At 31.4% G+C, this 24,356-nt stretch overlaps 2 protein-coding genes across 3 annotated transcripts; one reads left to right on the top strand and one right to left on the bottom strand.

The window, feature by feature from the left end:
- Positions 1-15,900: 15,900 nt before the first annotated feature.
- Positions 15,901-18,351, bottom strand: LOC100254336 (palmitoyl-acyl carrier protein thioesterase, chloroplastic). The gene is made up of 6 exons (XM_002280285.4): positions 17,758-18,351; positions 17,537-17,670; positions 17,082-17,195; positions 16,701-16,881; positions 16,467-16,535; positions 15,901-16,342 (listed from the first exon to the last, which is right to left on the bottom strand). Exons 1-6 carry the CDS (start codon positions 18,145-18,147, stop codon positions 16,106-16,108), a joined length of 1,125 nt encoding a protein of 374 aa, XP_002280321.2. The 5' UTR covers positions 18,148-18,351; the 3' UTR covers positions 15,901-16,105.
- A 1,536-nt stretch (positions 18,352-19,887) lies between these two features.
- On the top strand, positions 19,888-21,453 carry LOC100243863 (HVA22-like protein e). Of its 2 annotated transcripts, XM_002284056.4 has the most exons (5): positions 19,888-20,188; positions 20,290-20,316; positions 20,423-20,545; positions 20,688-20,895; positions 21,227-21,453. In XM_002284056.4, the coding sequence occupies exons 1-5, from the start codon at positions 20,142-20,144 to the stop codon at positions 21,245-21,247; spliced, it is 426 nt and encodes a 141-aa protein (XP_002284092.1). In that variant the 5' UTR covers positions 19,888-20,141; the 3' UTR covers positions 21,248-21,453. The 2 variants fall into 2 exon arrangements, with proteins under 2 accessions (XP_002284092.1, XP_059590018.1); XM_059734035.1 differs by having other exon boundaries at positions 19,920-20,188; positions 20,688-21,453.
- The last annotated feature ends 2,903 nt before the right edge of the window (positions 21,454-24,356 follow it).

The following is a 24,356-nucleotide window of genomic DNA, read 5'->3' as shown; positions in this document are numbered from 1 at the left end:
TTCAGACCCACATGGCTGTCTCCACAAGCCATATGGAGGCTTGAGGATGAGAATGGTAGAACAGTGAAAGAGAGGGATGAGGGTCTCCAATTCCATAATATTATAAAATTATCTTCCTTTGCTTTGCTGCCTGCCTCATCACACTTTTCAATTCTCACATTCATTGCACTTTTTGACTTGATATTCTCCTCTAATTTTTTTATCTGTTGATGGGTTTACTAATAATCAAGGGGGTAGTGATGGAGGATCTGGTGGGATAGAGGCTGCCACATGGCTTGCTCTGAGCCACCAGTTCTGTCACTGGTGCACTCAGATTTGTGAGCATAGGCTACATGTTATGAGACAATGTGTAAGGTAGTGGTTCACCTCTCCTATATCTTGGTCAATTTGGGCTTCGGCACTAAAATTGGAAAAAACATAAAAATTACTACCTATTCATACTATCCAATAATGCTTTTAAATTTGTTTCAAAATTACCCTCAAAAATAAAAAATAAATATATTAACACTTTAATACAAGTTGACAAGTATATACATCATTTATTTATTTTTATGTTTCTCACATCAACTCTTATACGCATCTTACTTACCATTTTTCACTTTTTTTTTCTTTTTTCCTATCATCAGTGAGAAAATAAAGGTTATACTTAATTAAGAAAAACACCCAAAATGGGAGGTGAATTGGGTTTTTTAAAATCTTTTCAAACACAATAAGTTTAAACATAATATAAACAAAAATAAAGAGATAGAGTTAGAGAATTAAAACTCAGATTTTATAGTGGTTCAACACTTTCTTGCCTACGTTCACTCTCCTCAATCTCCTAACCGAGTGAGAGTTCCACTAACTTGAAGTTTCAACCAAGCTTCTAATCTTCTTACACTTGGATTCCGACTCCAATGGGCTCTTACACAATCTCTTCAAAATTCAAATCTCTTGAAGGCTTTAACACTCAGTTTTTACTAGAATGAATCCCTCAACCTAACTTAAAGATAGTTCAAATACAAGACAAAGGTAGGATGACACATAAGAGTGCATTAAAGGATATGCAAGTGATGATTTAATGCACTAAGAAAGAAATAAAAGCTTTTTGGTCAAGAACAGGTAGGTAGACAATTGATTGCAAGTGTTCTCTTGTCAATAAATGAAATGGAGCTCTCAATTTATAGGTTTCTAAGCTTGGTAATCAAAAACAGCAAAAGGTAACCTCGACTGGTCGAGCTAGGGGTCAACCGGTTCACTAGCTGTTGGAGCATTTAATGCTTGACAGGTTACCGTTGCCTCGATTGGAAAAAGATGAACCTCGACCAGGAAGAGAAGGCTACTAGGAGAGAGAGAGAAGATTTTGGGCATCCCTCTACCGGACCTCGATCGGATAAGGGCAACTGGTCGACTGGTTGAGCCTTTTGGTTCCGAAAACCTATCTTTTTCAATTGCTTTCTTTTCTAACACTTAGGCAAAGTCTTTAGGTGAATTATTATGCCAATTTTAAAACATTTTGCCTAAGGTACATTTATTAAAACTCGGGTTTTAATGAAATCGAAGTTTTAAAGGATAAACCGAGTTTTCTAAGTTGTATGAAACGGTATGAAAATCCTAAGTGCATTCATGCATTCATCTTACATTCGTTTCCTATAATCACAAGTCTTCCAAAAGTCTCGATCTTGTATCCATTTGGTCATTTGATGAATTTTCGAGTTTATGCCTGAGATTTTTAACTATTAAACCATTTAGTCACTTAACTATGGTTTGTTATCATAAAAACCCGATTAGAAGAACCCTTGGACTAACAATCAGATATATAATAACTTATTAAACTTTTTATTGTTATTTTTCTCTTTTCTTTGACATTTTTTTTAAATATGTTCATGTATTATCTCATAAAACTTTTTAAATTTTAATTTTAATTTCACTCTCTAATCTCTTGATCCATATTTATTGATTTTAAGTATTTTTTTAGACATATTAAACTTAAAATGATAATAAATAATAAAAAATTAAATAAAAACAAAAATTTATAATGGACAAAAAGGAAAATATTATCCCACAGATAATATACTTGATGATTTTAAATATTAATTACAATAATACATTTGATAAATTAAGGTTTAAATTTAAATTTTCTATTTTATTATTTAAAGGCTTATGATATAAGATTTTTTATATTAATGCTAAACAAAATATTTATTTATTTTGTAAATCCTATGACATGTAAAAGTAAAAATATCTTTTAATACTATTTTATTATTTATATTATTTTTATTTAAAATTTATCATGTCAAAATGGAGTATGGGAAGAGATATAAAGGGCCTGAAAGCTCGATGATGATTGGATGTACCAATTTTTCTTAAGGATGTACTTAGGGTTCCAAAGTCTATTTTGGAATGAGAAATGACCTTCATTTACTTACTGAGGATCTCCAAAGCATCAAATGGACCATATTTTCTAAGTTTATACCAAATTTTCTTAAGGATGTACTAAATTTTTTTAAAAGATGCACCAAATTTTCTTAATGATGTACATAGGGCTCCAAAGTCTATTTTGGGGTAGGAAACGACCTCTAGTAACTTCTTAAGGGTCCCTAAAAGAACAAATGGATCATGGAAATGAGGATAGAGGATCTCAGTAACTCGAGGATTTGATGTACCAAATTTTCTTAAGATACACCTAGGATTTTTAAGTCTATTATAGGGTGGGGAGTAACCTCCAATCACTTCTTAAGGGTCACTAAAGGAACAAATGAATTATGGGAAGGAAGAGAGGGGTCCCCGGTAGTTCGAGGATTGCATATACCAAATTTTCTTAAGTATGTACCAAATTTTCTTAAAGATGTACCTAGGGTTCCAAAGTCTATTATGCAGTGGGAAATGACATCTAATCACTTCTCAAAGTCTCCAAATGATCAAATGGACCATGGAAAATGATATATGGGTCTTGGTAGCTCAATGATTAAATGTACCATTGTGGACTTGCATTTTACAAGTGTGTCTCCACTCAATAGCGAGATTTGCTTTTTAAGATGAAAAGCTGTATTTAAAAAAAAACTAAAACCATCACTTATTTTTATTTTTTTAAAGAAAAAATAAAATAAGAAACTAAAATTCTAAGAAAAATTACTTCTTAAACATTTGAAAAAATGTGTCTTTGAAAAACCCAAGTTTAGGTCTAGGGATTAGGTTATCTATCGGGAATGTACCATAAAAAGGTAATATCCTTTTAAGCCTTAAAAACAGGTATCTATTGATTAGATTGAGGGAAGTATGACAATTAATCAATAGATTAAGGATACTAAGAAAAAACAAAGGTGATTTTATCAAAGGCCAAGTAACATGTTATTCTTTTTATCACATGAGTCAATCAACCTAATGAACTATAGCCTGGATAGGATGGATCAAAATCTAAGCCAAAACAAAATTAAAATAAGAACTCTATCATATAAAATCCTTTGACTAGTAAACTAAAAGAGATGGATCAAAACAAAAATTAAAACTAATCTAAAAACAAGAAATTATTCACATGGAGGTAATTATATTAATGGACTATAATAATAAAAAATATCTAGACTACAAATAAATTGAAAGTAAATTAAAACAAATTAAAAGCATGAATTTATTCACCTGGGGTTAATTATATTAATAGACCAAAATCGTAAAAATATTTAAACTAAGACTAAAATCAAAACAAAATTAAGAACGTGAACTTACCTATCCATGTCAAAATGGTGGCTGCTGCTGGTGCATCTATGGAACTCCAATGGTGATGACGCGCGCCATCTTTCGAACAAGAATCTGGTGTGTCTTGATGTTTCTCCGTTAAGGTCCATGGATGGTATTCTCCATATGCGGGCAAAGTGTTGAAGACGTCCTTGGTGTGCACTCTCCATGGTGCGTGATCAATCCCAAATTGGACTGTACGTCCATTGAATTGCACCCCGTGGAGGTTATGAACTGGCAGCAGAATGAAGCCTTCATCCATGCGTGTTGCCTTGTCTCTCCTTACCTTTGGAAGATGCAGCCTATTCGCTTTGAATCAGTGGCATGCATGGTTCTTTTCAAGATACCATGGAGATCTTATGGAAATTGGGTTGTGGACCCCTCAAAAGTTGCAGCCGTGGGGATGCTTGTGCGTGAACTGGTTGTCTTCAACTCATAGTGCGTTCCAAGTGACCAAAAAATGCCTACACATGCGTACTGCTTCTTCCCGTCGACATGACGGCCGATTACCTGGCTTGATCCGTGGAGAATCCGTCCCATTGTCCGAGTGATCAGCCTGTCTGAGAAGAATCCACCCATCCTCCTATGGTAGCGTTTCTAGAATATCTCAAGAATAGGAGACCCAAAGGAATCCAAAATCCCAGAATCCCCCCATGACCCACTGTGTGTTCGTGCTTCCTTACAGAGAATTGGCAAGATTCAGCTGTGTGTTGCCTTGCCAAAAAAATTTAGTTGTGTTCCTAAAAAAATCCTGCTGCTGTATTGTAAAAGGTTCCCAATAGTACATGCTGCCCTTGGAGAGAATCTTCCTACCTCATATGCAGCTGTAAATATTTCCTTTAAAAAAAATCTGGTGATCCTCCTTCCAAAAATCCTTCTCACCCTGTATCTTGTCTTGTAAATCTGGATTTTCATTCGTGTGCATTGGAGTATCTTTCCTTTTTGAGTCATCGAATTCCATGCAAAAAAATAAAAAAATAAAAAAGAGATACAAGTTAGGGACCTTAAAATAGAAAATAATAATAATAATATAAAAATAAAAAACATGCCAATTTGGAAAAGGAAATATATATATATATATATATATATATCAAATACATGGATATATAAGAAAAACCTAAGTATTAATCCATGCAATAATAAGATAAATAAATAAAAACCCATCACATGCCATTTTCTTAAAATAAATAAATAAAAATAAATGAATAACTAAACAAATAATAATAAATAAATAACTAAATAAATAGATAAATAAAAATGCAAATCATGCTAACTATGTAAGCCATGCGAGTGACCTAGGTGGGCCATGTAAATCTAAGTGGGCCTAGTATGCCTAGATGGACCTAAGTGAACCTAAATAGGCTTAAATGAATCTAAGTAGGTCTAGATAAACATAAGTACACCTAGGCGAACTTAAGTGGACATATGGTGGTGCCTAAATAGGCTGGTGTCTAAATGAGCCTAAGATGTCTAGGTGGGCCTAGGATGATACCAAATTGGCTTAGGTGTGCTCTAAATGGGCCTAGAGCTTAGGGTGGTGTCTAAATGGGCTTAAGTGTGCCTGGGTGGGTTTAGGGTGTGTCTAAACAGGCCAAGATGTGCCTGGAAGGGATTAAAGTGGTAAAAAACATGCCTAAATGACCTAGGTGATTAGAAAAGTTTCTAAGTGACTTAGAGTGATTGAAAAAGTGCATAAGTGACCTAGGGTGATAAAAAAGGTGCATAAGTGACCTAAGGTGAGTTTAAGTGTGCGAGGGTGTAAGTGCCTTAAAACTATACTTAAATGAGTCATCCTAAAAAAAGAAAAAGAAAAATCTTACATCTAACTCAGGGCTGCCAAGAGGTCACAATGAGAGGCTAGATAAATTCTTTAACCAAAGTTTCCAAGGTTACTAAAAAAAGTAAGTTGTATAAGTAGCAGTGGGGCTACTAGGGAACTAATGTGCAGTATTGAAATAACACCTCATAGAATATGTGCTAAGAGGACAAAATGAAGGGTTTACAACCAAATTTTCTTAATAATGTACCAAATTTTCTTAAAGATGTACTTAAGGTTCCAAAGTCCATTCCTAGGTGGGGAACAACTTCTAATAACTTTTCAAGGGTCTCAAAAGGATCAATGGACCATAAGAAGGGAATAAGGGTCCCAGTAGCCCAATGATTAGATTAACCAAATTTTCTTAAAAATGCATCTAAGGTTCCAAAGTTCGTTTCAAGGTGGAAAATGACCTCCAATAATTTCTTAAGGGTCCCTAAAAGAACAAATGAACCATATGAAGGGAAATACGGGTCTCGGTAGCCTGAGGAATAGATGTATCAAATTTTCTTAAGAATGTAGTTAGGGTTCCAAAGTCCGTTTTAGGGTGGGGAACAATATCTAATTCCTTCCCGAAGGTCCCTAAAAGAATATATGAACCATGAGAATAGAGATAAGGGTCATGGTTCCCCTCAGAATGGATGTACCTAGTGTTCCACAATTTGTTCTATGGTAGGCGAGGACCTCAAATCACTTACTAAGGGTCCACAAAGGAATATATAGACCATGAAAAGGGAAATAGGAGTCTCAATTCCCCTAGGAATGAATATACCTATTTTTGTTAAGGATGTACCTTTTTTTTTTATGAAATTAATATAAAAGGTTAAATACAATTTTTTTATGAAAAATATATTTTCTTTTATATTTTATTGTAATTAAAAATTTAGATCCACAATTAAGTTAAAATCATAAAAATAAAATAAAAATAAAACTTAAAAGCACCATCACTTATTGTGATTTTGATATTATAAATTTAAAATAAAAATAAAAATAAAAATAATATAAATAATAAAATAGTATTACAAAGATATTTTTACTTTTACATGTAATAGGATTTAAAAAATAAATAAATAAATATTTTATTTAGCATTAATATAAAAAATCTCATGTCATAAACCTCTAAATAATAAAATAAAATATTTAAATTTAAACCTTAATTTATCAAATATTTATAATTAATAATGAAAATCATCAAGTATATTATTTGTGGGATAATATTTTCATTTTTGTTCATTATATATATATTTGTTTTTATTTAATTTGTTATATTAACTATTTATTACATATTCTCATTTTAAGTTTAATATGTCCAAAAAATAATTAAAATTAATAAATATGGAGAGATTAGAGAGTGAAAAAAAAAATTAAAGAAGTTTTATGAGAGAATACATGAGCATATTAAAAAAAATTATTAAAAGAAAAAATAAAAAATAACAATAAAAAATATAATAGGCGACAATGGATACGGTGGTAAGAGAGGAAAAAATAAAAAAGAAAAAGAACAATGAGAACGTCACAAGTGGAAAATGAGATGTGTCACGAGTGGAAAATGAGATGTGTAAAAGAGTTGATGTGAGATAAATAAATAAAAAATAAAAAATGATACATGTCCTTGTCAATTGGTATAAAAGTAGTAATGTATTTGTTTTTTTACATTAAGATAATTTTCTAACAAATTTAAAAGCTAGAGCGCATAAATAATTAATACTTTTTCCCACCTCACACTAAAAAATCTTATATTTTTTTTTTTTTGCTATGGTTGGATGATTTCCCAAATTCCCAGTAATAATAATCAAAGGGGCAGTGATGGAGGATCTGGTGGGATAGAGGCTGCCACATGGCTTGCTCTGAGCCTCAAGTTTAACCCATTGTGCACTAGGATTTGTGGGCATAAGGCTATAAATTATGAGAAAATTTGGCCTGCTCTGTGTAGGGTAGTGGTTCACCTCTTCTGAATCTTGAGTGAATTTGGGCTTTGGCACTAATGGGCCAAATTGGGGTTGAGGGTAGTGGCTCACCTCAAGGCCAATTTGGCCCATTAGTGCCAAAGCCCAAATTGAGGGTAGTGTTTTTAATGGGCAATGATAGAATATTTATAAGAAAACTGCATATGTTGTTCAATTAAAAAAAGGATATATCATCCATGCGAAGCAGGTGTGTGCACACCAAGTATCTTGAATTGTTGCTCGACTCTTCACTCACCTTCGCTTTCATGCTTGCCAAGGACTCCAGCAGATCCGACATTGATGGCGTGGAGGTTGGCATCCATGTCGCTCCATCTTGGCTGGGGTGCATAGAGAGAAGACTACTTAATGAATCAAAGCTGAATAACTTCCTCATAAAATTGATAGTATGAAAAGAAAGCATGCAACTTATAAAAGGGGAGGAGACATTCATCATCATCAAGTGCGTTGATGAACTCAAATTTGAGACTCACAGCTAATCCGGATCGGATTCTTCCAGCATGCAGTTTCATCAGTGAGCTTTTCAATTTTTTCATTGTGGTTCTGGGCTGCAGCCATGGCAAATCTATTCAGGTAGAATGGTTGTATCTCTTCCCTAACTTGCTCAGGGATCTTACACAGCCTTCTTGTTTCGCTGTTCATAATCACCCATGTGCTGCATGGACGTGATATTCGAGGTAAGTTCAAAGCGTAGGAGAGAGAGTTTCGAAAATATAAATTTTCAAAAGGCTCACCCTGTAGCTCTTGTTATGATCTTTTGAGTATTACAATCTCTAATTATCCAATCCCGGCGAACTCCATTCTTTCCTGCTGCATCAAGCCAAGTATCGATCTCCACAACATCTTCCCTATCACACTCCATTCTTTTAGAAGTCAGTTACAAGTGTAGAAGGGAACATGAGAGAATCATACCAGAAATGTACTTCTCTACTTGAATGTGTATGGGTCACCACCCGAATCAGTTTCCTAAGGCTCATCTCCCGGGTTGTTCCGAAGCCATTCCCGGCCAACCCAGAGCTGGAAACATAATTCAGAGCTGTTTCCTGAAGGACAAAAACATTTCTATGAATGTTGAATAAGTGAATTTTCGTTTGAAAAATGATCTAATCCAGAGTTGACCACAAACCTGGAGAAGATTCATGAGGGTTTCCATGGGCCATTTTGTCTCTATCAATCTCACAAGACCTTATCACGAACCTTTGTAATATGTTTACATGCTATATTTGATTCCAATGGATCTGCAACATGAATCAAAACTGAAAAGACTAAGAACAGTTTACTTACCTCCAGCTATTGTAGTCGGTTTCAAAAAACTTAGATTTCCAAACTTTGATCTCCCTTTTTTTAGATGGTGTTTTTTTTTAAGATAAAAAATTGTAAAAGACGAGTTCGGGACCATTTTTCCACTATAAGAAATAGGATTTTTGGTGACGGTTCCCAACCGTCATCAAATCTTATATATCCGTGACCAAAACCTATTGTCACGGTCTTATGAAACTGTGACCAAGCATCATAGTACGAGGCGTAGCTAAAAGTATTGGTCACGGTTTCCTAAGTGATCATGACCATATGATTTCTTTTTTTTTTTTTTGTGACGGCCATACAAAAACTGTGATCAAAAGTTAAGAATGTTTTGCAACTTATTAAGTTGATTTAGTCACGGTCAGGTAATCGTGGCTTCCATCATACCACATTGCTCTTGCCACCATGCATGAGCAGTTGCTGTAACGTGGCAGTTGAAAAGGGATGGTGGAGGACGTGGTCAAAGTATTGTACCACATCATGAAGTGTTGGACGACGTGATGAACGTGTTCAGCTAACAACCTTCCCTCCACAAACTTGCCCAGCATGCATGCATCCGTACTGCTGATCTTCTTCCCCACATATGGATCATCCCCCACATGAATCCCATGCAACATTTTTCCATTGATCATGTCACCACTACTATTTGCTACCACAGATAGGTTTCTTCTCAACATGTTCTCCTTCCTGATCATCGGAGAGCAGTAGTACTCCACCTTCAACACTTTCTTCGCCAGGCCCACATTCTTCTTCAACTTTGTTTCACATAAATTCTCTGAATATTGTAAGCCCATTTTGCTTGTTGCTGCCATTGATGCCATGACAAAGCTATCATACGTTGCACACAAAATTTAAGGGTTATAAATAAGATGGTGGTGGAGGTTCTAGCAAATGTTGTACAGGAAAGTAGGTACACCCACTTGTTAGAAAGACGAGGAAGGGGCTAGCATAGTTAAGCAAATTCAAACATAAAGAAAAGAAGAAAAAAGAGAGAATTTTTCACAAGTCAAAGATTTTATTATTTCATTATTTTATTCTAATATTTCCCTTTTCCTTGATCTTATCTCTCTTTCTCTTAAAAGTTATACGTCACTTTATAGTTAGGTAATCACTCATTTTTTTAAAATAAATGAAAAAAAAAAAACTTTGAGCATTTGAATAAAGGTAGATAGCGGGTATTTTGGTCATTTCAATTAATCATTGGAATCAAGCAAAGAGGGAAGGCCTTGTTTTGATTTGGTAACTATTTTTTAAAATAATTTTAAAAAGTAGTTTTTGAGAATAGTTTTGAAAAATAATTTTTAAAAATATTTTTTTAAAAATATTTTTTAATTTTTGTAGATCAAAATATGTTTGAAAACTTAAAATATTTTTAACATATTTTTAATATTTTTAGCATATTTTTAATATTTTTAGCATATTTTTAAAATTTATTTTTATATCTAATATTTTGTTTTTAATCATTTTATATATTTAAATAATCCTTATAAAATAAGTAAAAATAATATAAAACAATTAAAAGATATTATATGAAAATACTATATTTTCTTTTCTTAATAAATAAAATAAAATAAAATTTTTGGTTGTTAAACATATTTTCTATATCTTATAATAAAAAACTATTCTTATACATACCCTAAATCCAAAGGCATCGTACCCCACCTTATTATTATTATATATGAATTATATAATATAAATAAATAAAATTAAAATATAAATAAATAAGATTGAAATAAAAAATAATAAGATCAAGCTTGTATATAAAGAAAATATTAGAGCATCCTGAGTTCCTGAGATTAGTAATTAAATATTTATAATAAAATATAGGTTATTGAATGAAAAGAATTCTAAATAATTAGGATTAATTTTTAATTAAATATATTTTAAAGTAATAAAAACAAGGTGTATTTAGTTATAATATTAAAAAAGTGATTGAAATTAATCTTAATAAAATATAAATTATTTAATAAAAAATATAAATAAATGAAATTAAAATATAAAAAATATATCAAGATACATTAAATTATACGTGTGATATAACGTGGTGATCATTTTTTTTTTATAGATACGGATTCCGTTATACACAAAAAGAGAGGAGATACGTGTACAAAATAATGGAACGTAAATTTATACACGTGGCATCATCTTGATTCGTACACCTCATCAGGGGGCGTTTTCACCATGTTATTACGGTGGGCCCAGTAAAAGATGGCTTTTTCACTGGCCATAAATTTTAGGGAGAATTGTGTTTTGGGCCCAGCTGGGCCCAAAAATTAACATTTGGTCCATATAACTTCTATAATTGATGAAAAGGATATGAGATGTTAAAAGACCAATATATCCTTCAAATTTCTATACATTACCTTTTAAGGACATAAAATAGTGATGGACTAAAATACCCAATGACCTTTCACATAAACTTTTTTTTATTTTATTTTATTGCACCATTATTCATGCAACCATAATAATTCCATTTTAACAATTTGGATTTTTCATTATTTAAATTTTTTTTTTATAAATAATTGAAATCAACATTATTTTCTATTTTAAATTATAAATAAAGAAAAATTATGTTCGAAAGCTATTTTAAAAAATACTTTCTAAAAAATAGTAATATGATTTATATTTTTTATATTTTCTTTTTGAAAAAACATTTATTTAAAAAATGAAAAATATTTTAAAAAGTAAAAATTGAAAACCTTGTTTAGTACTATTTTTTATATGAAAATAATAAAAAAAACTAAATTTCATTCATTGATTATCCATTTTTATTTTTTTTCATTAGTTATTTTAATAATAAAAAAAATATAGTATGTTTACGATTAAACAAAGAAATTGATCAATTATGTGTTTTTTGTGGGACTATCTTTTACATGAAAAATAATTAAATAACTAAATTATATATATTTATTACTCTTTTTAATTTTATTTTCTTTATTTATTTTTTATCGAAAATTTTAATATATCCATAATTAACAAAGTAATAAATCAATTGTGCACATTTTAATCTATTAAAATAAATTAATTTCTAATTTAATAAATAAAATGAAATAAGTAAATAAATTTGGGGTTATTTCTATTTTTTAATATATCTTATATCAATATTTTTTATGATTAAATAAATTTTTTATTTTTTATTTCTTTAATTCCAAAAATAAAATGAAATAAATAAATAAATTTAGAATTTTCCAACTGATCTTATATTCATATTTCTTATGGTTAAATAAATTTTTTATTCTTTTTTCTTTATTTTCCAAAAATAAAAGGAAATAAATAAATAAATTTGGCTTAAATAATAGTTTTTAAGTAATTTCTTTGTCTTATTTTTAATTACATTTTGCATTGAAAATAAAATAAAATAACGTTTTTTTTTAGTCACTGTACAAGGTATTTACACTAAGTGTACATGACAAATATACTAACTGTACAAGGGTGTACAAGACTATTATTTGTGAAGGATTTTAAGTGATTCTAAAAAACTTGTTTGTTTATTTCCCTTAACCAAGGATAAATGACATTCCTTACACACTTTTTTTTTTTTTTTTTTTTTGTGAAATTTTATCCACATGAATCTATATTTAAAATTATAATCATATTTATCAAATTTTTTACTAAGATTATCTTTAATTTTATTTAATATATTTATACTCATTTTATTTAAAAAATGAAAAACTAATTTTTTTTGTAAACATGTTCTATTACCTTTCAAGTAAAAAATTAGATAAGTTTCAAAGTCAATAAATAAAAAAATTAAATACCACTTTCAATAATTTTTAGATAAAATTTTATATAATATATTTTATTTGAAACTCAATTTTTAAAGTTTAACTAAAAAATTGTATTGACAATTTTCTTGTTGTGGGTCAAAATACTTTGCATTAGTCTATCTAAATAAGAAAAATTATTAATATAATATTAGAACTTCATATCTTAGTCATTTTTTTTCAACAAATTTATCTTTTTAAAAATTTTAAAATAAAAACATTAAAAATTAAAAAGCTAAAAAGATATATATATATATATATATATATATATATATATAAAATAAAGTGAAGTGATAGTTAATTTTAAAATTTTTTAAAATATGGTTAATGTAGAAAATATAAAAAATAAGAGAAAAATATAGATGAAAGGGTAATATAAATTTAAAATAAAAAATGAAAATTAAACTAAAAGATAAATACATAAAGATAAAAAATATTTGGATGAAAAATCCCAAAATTTTTATCATTGCTTTTAATAAGAGCAAAAAGATTCAATATCTTTAAAAATGAAAAATAAAAAAATATTATTGTTTTTTATTTGACATAAAATAGAAATATATATTGGAATAAAAAGGAAAAAAAAAAAGTTAGAAATGAGTAATATTTAATAGAGAATAGAAAAGGAAAAAAACACAAAAAAAATTAAAATTCACACTCTCACTTGTAGGCATATAAGGGATAAGGGTATTTTAGGAATTAATGAAAGACAATATCCTTCATCTTAATTTTCATACTTTGTTTGGGTCTTGGGCTTAAATATGGGTGGTTGGATGATCAAATGTTAATTTTTGGGCCCAACTGGGCCCAAAACACAATTCTCCCTAAATTTTACTGGGGGGGGGGGGGGGGGTAGACTGCAAAATTCGTCTGACAGCCATTTTTTAAGGGGCCATAATGGAACCCAGTGAGTGATGGGCCGATGGCCCTCAGGGTAGCTCGCATTTCCATATTCACTCATATACCTACTCTCAGAAGTCAGAACACTCCGCCAAGCCCCGAGATTTGGGGAAAAATAGCCTTTTATGGAAAAAAAAAAAACACTTAAACCCCTGCAGAACTTATGTTGAAACTAATCCCTTTTCCTCGTATAAAAATGTATGTGATAATGGTTTTAAAAAATATTTTTAATAATTAAAAAATAAAAAAATTTAAATATTAAATAATTAAAAATACTTCCTAAAATCATTATTAAATATATTTTAAAGTTTTAAAAATATTTTAGTTTTATAAAATTTAAATTAAAGTCTCAACTACCTACTACATTTTTTAAATTGACAATTCGCACTCTGTGATGTCACAGCGTCGATACTTTTGAGGAAAAGGGTGAGGCTGGGAGGTGGGGGTCACATGGCAACAATAATTGGTAGATTGTCTTGCCTACTGACCCGCCCTATTATTTATACAAATATGGCCCAAACAGTCCCTTCCCCACGGCCATGCCTGTAACAGCTAAACTTTGCCCATAAATGCAAAGAAAGTAATAGACAAAAAACTAGCCATGAAACTATTGTCGCTAAGCCAACAGGACTGAGGTCCATCTAGGTTTGCTGAAGCTAGGTGGACTTGTCCCCTACTTTGTGCTTTTTGAAGAATCATTCTAGCTACACTAAAGTTGGGCGATCTTCTTTCCTACATAAAAGGATGTTCGAACGGACGATCCAAACACGTCCTCCGAAATTTAAGGCAAATAAAAGTAGCTCTAATTATTTTATGAGAGAGAATGAGCATATGTGTGCCCGTACCTGGTTTGCGCTTTTTGAAGGGTTTATATAGAACTGATGACATCGTCACTATAGTATTGACCAAACACCCTAACGTTCTTCTATAATGATAATCGTCCTAAGGGTTGTAAGGCAATCATCATGGTTAAAGGTAGCTGACAGGTCACAATCTTGGATCATATAGTTGTTTGTCCTATCAATTTATCGACGTCTAGGATTGTGGGTAGCAATTAATTGACGTGGACTTGTGGGTGAAATGAAGTCTCGTAAGTCGCTCAAGTGTTAGGGGTGAATGATCACGTATACCAAAGCTCTTCAAGATGTAATTAGACAGTTCTTCCCATTTGAGAATTTGGACTCCTGATGTCGTTTGGCCCTGTGGGAGAAAGGAACCCCCTCACTTCTGGTGCTAGGCTGATCTTATCTTGTCCTAGGCGAAACGATCTGAATGAGTTTCATACTTATCTTAAACGAGCAGAGTGTCAGAGTAGGGAAGGGACACGTGGAGAGGAATCCCCCATAGAAACGTAACTGTGAATATTATGCAAGTACGAATAACGACATGTTTGGAAAGATTAGAATTGATGAAGTTGACAATTGCAATAGAATCATCAATGCCAATCACCCATTGATCATCCTACAATTTGGTCTCCGACCTACCTTTTAATACGAATAATTTAAAATGTATAATAAAATACAAGTTGTTGACTGTAAATCCCGAAAATATTGAATTTCAATAAAACAAATTGGATTAATATATAAATGATTAAGATATAAATTAAAAAAAAAAAGACTATACAAAAATACAAATAAATATAACTTATAAATATCATGTTGTCTAATTAAAATATATTTTAGTATTATATTAGGACTATGTTTGATAATGATTTTAGAAAGTATTTCTAGTTTTTTCTAATACTTGAAAAATGACAACTTTTAAATTTTAGAAAAATTAGAAATACTTCCTAAAATCACTTCCAAATGCACTCTAAAAAAAATATTATAAAGAGCTCATCAAAACTAGAAGGAAAATGCCATATCATATCAAATTCAAGGTATGTCTTTATAATATGTAATTAAATTCAATTGGTGAATAAAAGTACGAATAAATGAAATTAAAGTAAAAAAATTATGACCCAAAAAAAAAGACATATATACCAAATAATATAATCATTTTTTAATTATAAAATAACAAGGAGTTTGTTTGACAATTATTTTTAAGAATAGTTTTGTGTTCTCAAAAACCAAAAAAAAAAAAAACATTTACTAATTAGAAACTATTTCCTATTTCTTATTATTAAAAATAGAAATAGAGTGTTTTCATAAAACATTTTTTAATTATTTTTTATTATTTTCACTTATTTTTTAAGGGTTGTTTTAATAAATAATTATACAAACATGTAAAATTATTAAAAATAAAGCACAGTATATATAAATTATTTTAAAAATATTAAAGATAAGTTAAAAACATTTTAAATTTGAACACTTTTCAAAAACTGTTTTAAAAAAAACTATAAGAAAATCAAATCTTTTATGAAATTTGATATTAGGCTGATGGGTATGTTCTAAAAACCATACTTGGACTTAAGAGTCACATTGTTGTACCAGTTGACACATCTATAAAAAAAACAATAACAATAAACAACCAAAAACCAAGACTTAGAGCTCATAAGTGAATGAAGAGAGTGCCCTTCCAAAATGTGCACTGCATAAGAACCCCAACTCGCAAAGGCCAAAATATAGAAAGAAATAATGAATTAATACAAAATGAAAGACAAAACATGGAGATGAACTGATATATAGATGTGATATGAGATCATATCACTTCTAGTGTTGTTGTTTGGACTGCCACTCTGATCTTGCTCGGATTATTTCGGCCTTATCATCATCCATGCGAAGCAGGTGTGTGCTCAACAAATCTCTTGACTTGTTGCTCGACTCTTCACTCACCTTTGCTTTCATGCTTGTCAAGGACTCCAGCAGATCCGATTGTCGACACTCCCGTCGATACTCAAGCGTCATACTCGTGAGATTGTAATGCTCCAACACATCTACCGGCACACTCTACAAATAAATTCGCAATTTTTTGGAGTGAATACTTGTCTCAGATGTTATTAGTTTAACATAGTATCAGAGCTCCAATTAGCTGTAGTCTCGGTTCGATTATGTTTAGGGTTTTGAGAGGTACCTCCAAGATCCATCCAATGTATTTGACATTGTTGACATGGAGGTTGGCATCCATGTCGCTCCATCTTGGCTGGGGTGCATAGAGAGAAGACTACTTAGTGAATCAAAGCTGAATAATTTCCTCATAAAATTGATAGTATGAAAAGAAAGCATGAAACTTATAAAAGGGGAAGAGACATTCATCATCATCATCACCATCATCAAGTGTGTTGATGAACTCAAATTTGAGACTCACAGCTAAGCCGGATCGGATTCTGCCAGCAGTTTCATCAGTGAGCTTGTCAATTTTTTCATTGTGGTTCTGGGCTGCAGCAGCTATGGCAAGTCTATTCAGATAGAATGGTTGTACCTCTTCCCTAACTTGCTCAGGGATCTTACACAGCCTTCTTGTTTCTCTGTTCATAATCACCCATGTGCTGCAAGGATATGATATTATTTCGCAAAATACTTTACAAAAAATTCCACAAGACATCTCAAACTTGCTGTAAAACACAACCTCCTTTTAGAACGAATTCTCAAAAAATGATTTTCAGTTAGAAAACTACTTTCAAGAATTATTCTCAAACAAACCCTTAATTAGAATTTCTTGATAGTTTAAAATGGAGATAGCCTTCACCTTGTAGCTCTTGTTATGATCTTTTGAGTGTTACAGTCTCTAATTATCCAGTCTCGACGCATTCCATTCTTTCCGGCTGCATCAACCCAAGTATCGATCTCCACAACATCTCCCCTACCATATCTCATTTTCCCGTTAGTTTATAATGCCAAAGGTATATTAGCTATAAAAATGATTTTATCGTATTTGGTTATAGTATGAAAAATATGAAAGAAAGTTAGATATAACTAAAATTATTTAAAAACTTATGTATTTTTGAATTATTTAGTATAAATAAAAAGAGTTTATAGTAATTAATATATAGAAGAAATTATGAACTTTAAGTCTATTTTCATTTCCTTTTCTTTTCACCTGTTTTATTTTCTCTTTTTTTTTTTGTTCTCTTGTATTTTCTCTTGAACCAAACATAATCTAAGTCAATTACAAATGTAGAAGGGAATATGAGAGAAACATACCAGGAACTGTACTTCTCTACTTGAATGTGTATGCGGGTCACCACCCAAATCAGTTTCCTGAGGCTCATCTCCCTGGTTGCTCCGAAGCCATTCCCGGCCAACCCAGAGCTGGAAACATGATTCAGAGCTGTCTCCTGAAGGACAAAAAAACATTTCTATGAATGTTGAATCTAAGTGAATTTTCATTTAAAAAATGATCTAATCCAGGGTTGACCACAAACCTGGAGAAGATTCATGAGGGTTTCCATGGTGGCCGTTTTGTCTGGACCAATCTCATAAGACCTTATCACAAAGGTCTGTCTGTAAACAAACCTTTCCTCCACAAACTTTCCCAGCATGCATGCATCCGTACTGCTGATCATCTTCCCCGCATGAATCCCATTCAACTTTTTTCCATTGATCATGTCGGTCTGCGCCGCCCGGTAACCAGTACTATTTGCTACCACAGATAGTTTTCTTCTCAACAGGTTCTCCTTCCTGATCATCGGAGAGCAGTAGTACTCCACCTTCAACAATTTCTTGGCCAAACCCACATTCTTATTCAGCTTTTTTTTACGTAAATCCTCTGAAAAGTGTAAGCCCATTTTGCTGGTTGCTGCCATTGATGCCATGGCAAAGCTATCGGTCGTTGTAGACAAAATTCAAGGTTTAAGAAAGATGATGGTGTAGGTTCTAGCAAATGTTTTACAGGAAAGTAGGTATAACCACTTGTTAGAAAGAAGAGAAAGGGGCTAGCTTAAGCAAATTCAAACATAAAGATAAGAAGAAAAAAGAGAGAATTTTTCCCTCAAAGCCAAAGATTTTGAGAGGTGGATTTGCAGCTCAACCACTTGGAAATGGAGAGGTTTGAAAAGTTAACTTGCACGTTAAGGGAGGGATTCGCATGCCCTTAATGGAGATTTTTAATTATAGATCAGTGAATATTGGTTGTGATCATGGACCAATATTTTCTCTTCAATTTAAAATTGTGTTGTGCTACACAAAAGGGGTGCAGATCATATGGAGTGGTTCAGGTCTTTCCTTCTCGGTAAAGGGTTGTGTAAGATCATGCCCTCCCAGATTTGGTGCATTTCTTGTGTTGAAAAATTAATTGGGCAACCACCAAGTTTTTTTTTCACCTTTCTAAGATTCTACCATAAATTAGGGGAGGTTGGAGCTTTGGAGTGTTGACTTTGTGGATATAGTTTCCATGGGGCCAAAATTGGACTACCCACTCTAGTCCTTATTCTCTCTTTCCTTTTCTAGAGTAGTGTAAAGTTTTCTTTCGTTTTCTAGAATAGTTCATTTACATGAATTTAAGTATAGGTATTCATGCCAGTGCATATCTAAGTGTCTGATCCTTCATATCTCAAATTTTAACATACAAGGACTAAAAAACAATTTTCGATAAATCTAAATACTATACCCGCATCCATACCCTTACCATATCATGTCAAGAGGGGTACATTGGGTGAGGTTGAGGAGTCCGTCCTCATAGTATGCTAGTCTAGAATTTTAGATTAAATTGATAATTTAACATGACACGATACGATATGAGAGTCTTGTTTATAGAAGATCATCGTCACGAGTTTGAGTTTATCGTATTTATTTCTCCTACCATTGAGTTCATATACAAAGTGTTAAAACTCTAGCCTGATATAATATAGCTTAAATTTTTAGGTTAAATTAGTGAAGGCAACAATAACAATCTGTTCATGATGTAAAAAAGTAACTAATCTTACTTTCAAACCTTGTCCGAGAATGACAGTTGACTGGTTTGGTCCAAAAACTTGGTGATGGGCCAGCCCAGCAAAAAGGGTGATCCTGATTTTGGCCCAAAATTGGACTGGGCATACTTGGGCCTTTTGGCCTCTTAATGTACAGCAAAACAGTCTAATTAACAAATGAATTAAGACCCATTGGAGAGAGGTTTTTGGAGAATTTTTAAATACTCCTAAATGCATTTTATGTATAAATTTTATTTTTTGGAGAATAAATTTTGTTTTTGGAGAATTTTTAAATACTCCTATTTAAAATAATTTTAAACCTAAAATCTTATAAATAGAATAAATTTATAAGGGTATTAATGACGAAGTTTGAAATCGATTGAATATATTTCCACCGAATCTGATATGCCTCAATAAAATTAATCCTAAATTTTAGGATACAATTTCAACGGTGGAGATTACATCTTGGGACACCCTAAAATTTTCTAATAATTTTTCCTCTACGTGTGCTTTAACAGGACAGGTCTCAGCGTGATTTTTCTTTAGATCCTCGTATCAGGCGACACTTGTCACCGCCCACGGTAGCTGAACACGTGGCTTGTGGCATATACACTAATAATTAATTAAACAAAAATCATATATTATAAAGTAATGAACCCTGTCGGCCCATTTGGCTGGCTCCGTATCTGGACGGTGCTAAACCTAGTTCGACACGTCCAAGGCAGAATCAGATCCCGCAAGCTCCCCCATCCTTCCTCGCCACCTGCCTTCCCATGATTTTCTATAAAGACTAAAGACAACCCTTCGCCATCAACCCTCTTTGTAAACATCCCAAACCCTTCTTTTCTCATTCACTCATCTTCAAAATTTTCTCTCTTCTTTTTTTTCTTTCTTGAAGAATGGGCCGTCTCTGGACTTTGGCCACTCATCTTCACTCACTAGCTGGGTAATCTCAATATAATATTAATTTGATTCTCATTTGCAATATGGGTTTTTTTTTTTCCTCTTAATTTGATATATTTTTCATTTTTTCAATGATATATGCAGGCCTGTGACAATGTTGCTGTACCCCTTGTAAGGAACTCATATATATGGGCAATTTTTATATTTTTTTTGTCATATTTTATTTATTTATTTATTTGTATATTGAGTAGAAATATGGTGGTGGTTGTTGTTGTAGATATGCATCAGTAATGGCAATAGAGAGCACAACAAAAGTGGATGATGAGCAGTGGCTGGCCTACTGGATCTTATACTCATTTCTCACCCTCATGGAGATGCTTCTCCAACCCATTTTAAAATGGTATTTATATATATATATATATATATAGAGAGAGAGAGAGAGAGAGAGAGCTAAATTCCATCAACAACTATTTGTAGCCTCTTCCTTCTGTGGTTTTGAAATATTTTTTCTTTTTTCTTCTTCTTCTTCTTTGTGATTGTAGGATACCCATATGGTATGATGTGAAGCTGGTGTTTGTGGCATGGCTGGTCCTCCCGCAGTTCAGAGGAGCAGCCTTCATATATGAGAAGTTCGTGAGAGAGCAAATCTGGAAACATGGACGAGCAGGACGAGCAGAAAACAGGGCCTCCACCAGCCATCATCATGGCAAGGGCGATAGCAAGTCTGTGCAGTTCGTTGGTCTTAAGAAGGTCACTCTCTTTATCTATCTCATCACACCTTTTGAGGATTCACTTCCATTCTTTTCCCTTTTTGTTCAAAATAAATAAATAAATAAGGAAGAAGTAGGTTATTTAACTACCCGTTTTCGTATGTCGAGAAACAGACAGAATTTGAATATAAGAGACTACTTCAACTAAATTAAGATCTTATCAAGTTGAAGAACCAATTTTTTTTAAAAGTTAAGCTTTTTTTATTTTATTTTGATTCATGCATATCATACTCTAAACTGGGGCAACAACTATATATGATTGAGATTTGGGATCAGTTTTAATGGAGATTAGGGATTGTGTTGATGTGCAGGGACCGCATGAAGCTTATTGAAAAGGCAAAAGACAATTATGGGTTTGCGTAGGTCTTGTCTCCCTCTCATGTACAAAGACTTCAACTTTTCCAAATTCCAAGCCCAGTGGATGTGTGGTTGAAATTTGAATCACTTTGTAACTGTGGGTTTCTTCTTCTGGTTAGAAGCCCACCTAACCCTCTTAATCATATATTTCTAAATCAATTTCACTTTACTTTCATGTGAAGGAAGCTTGTGGAATGAGTTTTTCAGACTTTCTTCCTTTCTTTTTTGTTGCATTGAAAGGATATTTGTTTGCTTTTTATGCCGGATTTGGGAGAGCTTTTCAAGAAGATGAAAGGCAAACGGAACTTGTGGGTTATGGCTTTCTTTTTCCTTTTTTAATTATTATTTTTATTTTTAATGATATTGGTAATTATCCATTTTTATATTTATAAAAAAATAAATTAAAATAAGCAAACCGAAAGTTAGGTTTTAAGTCAAAGCAAATAAATATTTGAAAATCTAATAAGCATTAATCGATTTGGTTGGAAACTTTAAGGTTCATTTAAGTTTCTAGTGGAGGGGAAGTTCCAACAGCATTATAGCTCACCAACTCTTTCAAACTGGCTTTATTTTTGTCCGACTCTTCTTTGTTTTTATCGATCAGTATACAAATAATGGTTTGCCATTGCGTGTTGAGATGCCAAGGCCAAAAAGCTCGATGAAAGAAGCATGTAGCTTTCATCAGAATTGCCATCTAGATTTAGGTGAGAAAATAAACGATTGCTTGTCCACAATTTGATTTTCATTTATAACGGTGAAAACTCTCCTACCTTTTTCGATTGCGTTCATGTTTTTGTTTTTCTTAAAACAAAATTTTAAATTATAAAAGGATTAAAAATATATAAGCGCAAACGATCCACACGATGAGGTCGGGTGGGAAACATGACTTCTAATATTGTTTACGTAATACAATAAGACTGATCCAAATTAAACAATTCAATAAATTAAAGTATAAAAAATATCGATAGAATGTGATTAATAATAAAAAACAAAAATGTTAAAAAGTAACAAAATATAAAATATTATGATGAGACATGAAAAAAGTTGTTAAGAGTGCAAAAGATGTATGATTGAAGAATAAAATATATGATTGAGGTATGAAAAGTATAATTAAAATATTAAAGTCTAAAAAATGTGATTAAATAAAGGATATGATTATCATATGTATAAAAAATGTAATAAGGATACGAAGAATATCATCAAAATACTCAAAAGGAGAATCGGAATTCAAAGAATGTAATCAAATAATAAAAGATATAACTTATGTATAAAAAAATATAATTAAAATATTAAAGTAAAAAAAAATGTGATTAGGGTATAAAGGATATAACTATGGTACATATGAAAAATGTAATAAGATTAAGAAGAATGTGAAGAATAAAATATATGAAAAAAATTTATTTTATTTCGCTAACTTATATTGTTTTATATTCATGATAGATTATCATTTGTGCATTGTTTCCTATACTTTATAAATAATTTTAAAAGTTCTTCCAAAAACCGAACAATCCACAAAAATTTTCATTATCATTCATATACAAGAGAAGCAATGTAATCAACTAATATAATTATTTTCCTAAAAAAATGTTTGTAAATGACAACCTCAAACCCACTTATAATCAATCAGACATTCATAATTTAGATAATAATATTAATTAATTAATTAATTAATCTGCTAATAACATTAATGATAATAATTTAAAATCTTTTATGCCATGTTGAATTATCCAACCAAATTCATTCTTGAAAACCTTCACGCTCAACTTCTATAATACAACATACAGCAGGGATGTGAATGGTACTAATTGGTAGTGGTTCCAAAAGGCCATAAGCACTTGTATTATGCTTGCATCCATTTCTTCCAATCACAAATGATTGAGGGCATGAACTTAAAGCACTTCCACTATATGCATAGTTTGGTAGACATAAAAGCACTTAAATCTTGAGCTTATTAAACTAAGATATCACATGGTACTTGATGGCCCTTTCTTTTGGATGAAATTTCATACACTCCCAAAGGCCAACACATTTCAGTTTAATAATGCAACTTTCACACTCCATTTCTGCCTAGTGCCCACTTGTTAATAATGAAATAGCCACTTGTTAATAATTATGAAATTGATTAAAAAAAAAAAGGAAAAAAAAAAAGCACTTAAATATGAGAACATATAAGTAAAAGAGTGTTTTGAAATATAAAGAGATGAAAAGCAATTTCTAAGAATATGTCAACAGGAGTTGCTTTTGGTTTCCAAATATTAACCTAATGGTGGATCTCATATTTTTCAATATTCTTATTTATAAGATGGGATGACATTTGATATTTGGGTTTATCAATAAAATAAAAGAAGCAAAAGTAAATGGTTTTGTTAGAAATTTATATATTTTAAAATTATTTAATTTTTATATAACAAAGGAAAATAAGTTAAATAAATTAGAAAAAAATATAAAAATAATTTATTAAATTTGAATCTTTTTTTTTTTTTTTTCTTTCTTTCCACTTTTCCTCTCTATTTTCTTTTCCTCGAATTTTTTTAAAACCAAACATAATTTTAATCATTCTTGCGATTAAATTTTATGCTTAAGAAATGCATTTCACAATATATTTGTTAAAATAAGGATTAATTAAATAAAAATACGAAAAAATATGGATGGTCATACTTATTCAAAACATGAGCAATATATCAATATATATAAATATAAAAAGCATAGATTGAGGTGAAATGAGATATTTTCAAGGTATATGTGCCCATGTTCTCACTGATTATCTTCCTTTTTCTCATTGTGAAGGATCTCTTCTGAAGGGAATGAGAAAATCTTCCTTTAGCCAAAGGACATATATGCCATGCCCTATTGCTTTCAGTCTTTTAGGTACATGTAAAAATCTCAATAATACATGGTTCTTTTAGGGGAGTAAAGGATGAAGGTGTGCTTGGACTTAGGAGGATTGCCAACCATTCCCAAATATCTGTTAAAGCAATACCAATAATGCTTGATTAGCTCACTATTAATCCATTTTTAAGACTAATCACCTCATTACATGTAAGACACTTGGTCATTTCACTACCTAACAAAGCTTTTGGAGGA

This window comes from Vitis vinifera, chromosome 17, assembly GCF_030704535.1.
Source record: "Vitis vinifera cultivar Pinot Noir 40024 chromosome 17, ASM3070453v1".
Classification (NCBI taxonomy): Eukaryota; Viridiplantae; Streptophyta; class Magnoliopsida; order Vitales; family Vitaceae; genus Vitis; species Vitis vinifera.
This window is presented reverse-complemented; position numbering and strand designations above follow the sequence as displayed.

Coding starts and splice junctions, on each gene's coding strand:
- LOC100254336 (XM_002280285.4), bottom strand. CDS start 18,147: ATGGCATCAATGGCAGCAACCAGCAAAATGGGCTTACACTTTTCAGAG. Junction 17,671..17,757: donor CCCTCATGAATCTTCTCCAG/GTTTGTGGTCAA, acceptor TTTGTCCTTCAG/GAGACAGCTCTGAATCATGT. Junction 16,536..16,700: donor GAATCCGATCCGGCTTAGCT/GTGAGTCTCAAA, acceptor TATGCACCCCAG/CCAAGATGGAGCGACATGGA.
- LOC100243863 (XM_059734035.1), top strand. CDS start 20,142: ATGGGCCGTCTCTGGACTTTGGCCACTCATCTTCACTCACTAGCTGG. Junction 20,189..20,289: donor CATCTTCACTCACTAGCTGG/GTAATCTCAATA, acceptor TGATATATGCAG/GCCTGTGACAATGTTGCTGT. Junction 20,546..20,687: donor CTCCAACCCATTTTAAAATG/GTATTTATATAT, acceptor TTGTGATTGTAG/GATACCCATATGGTATGATG.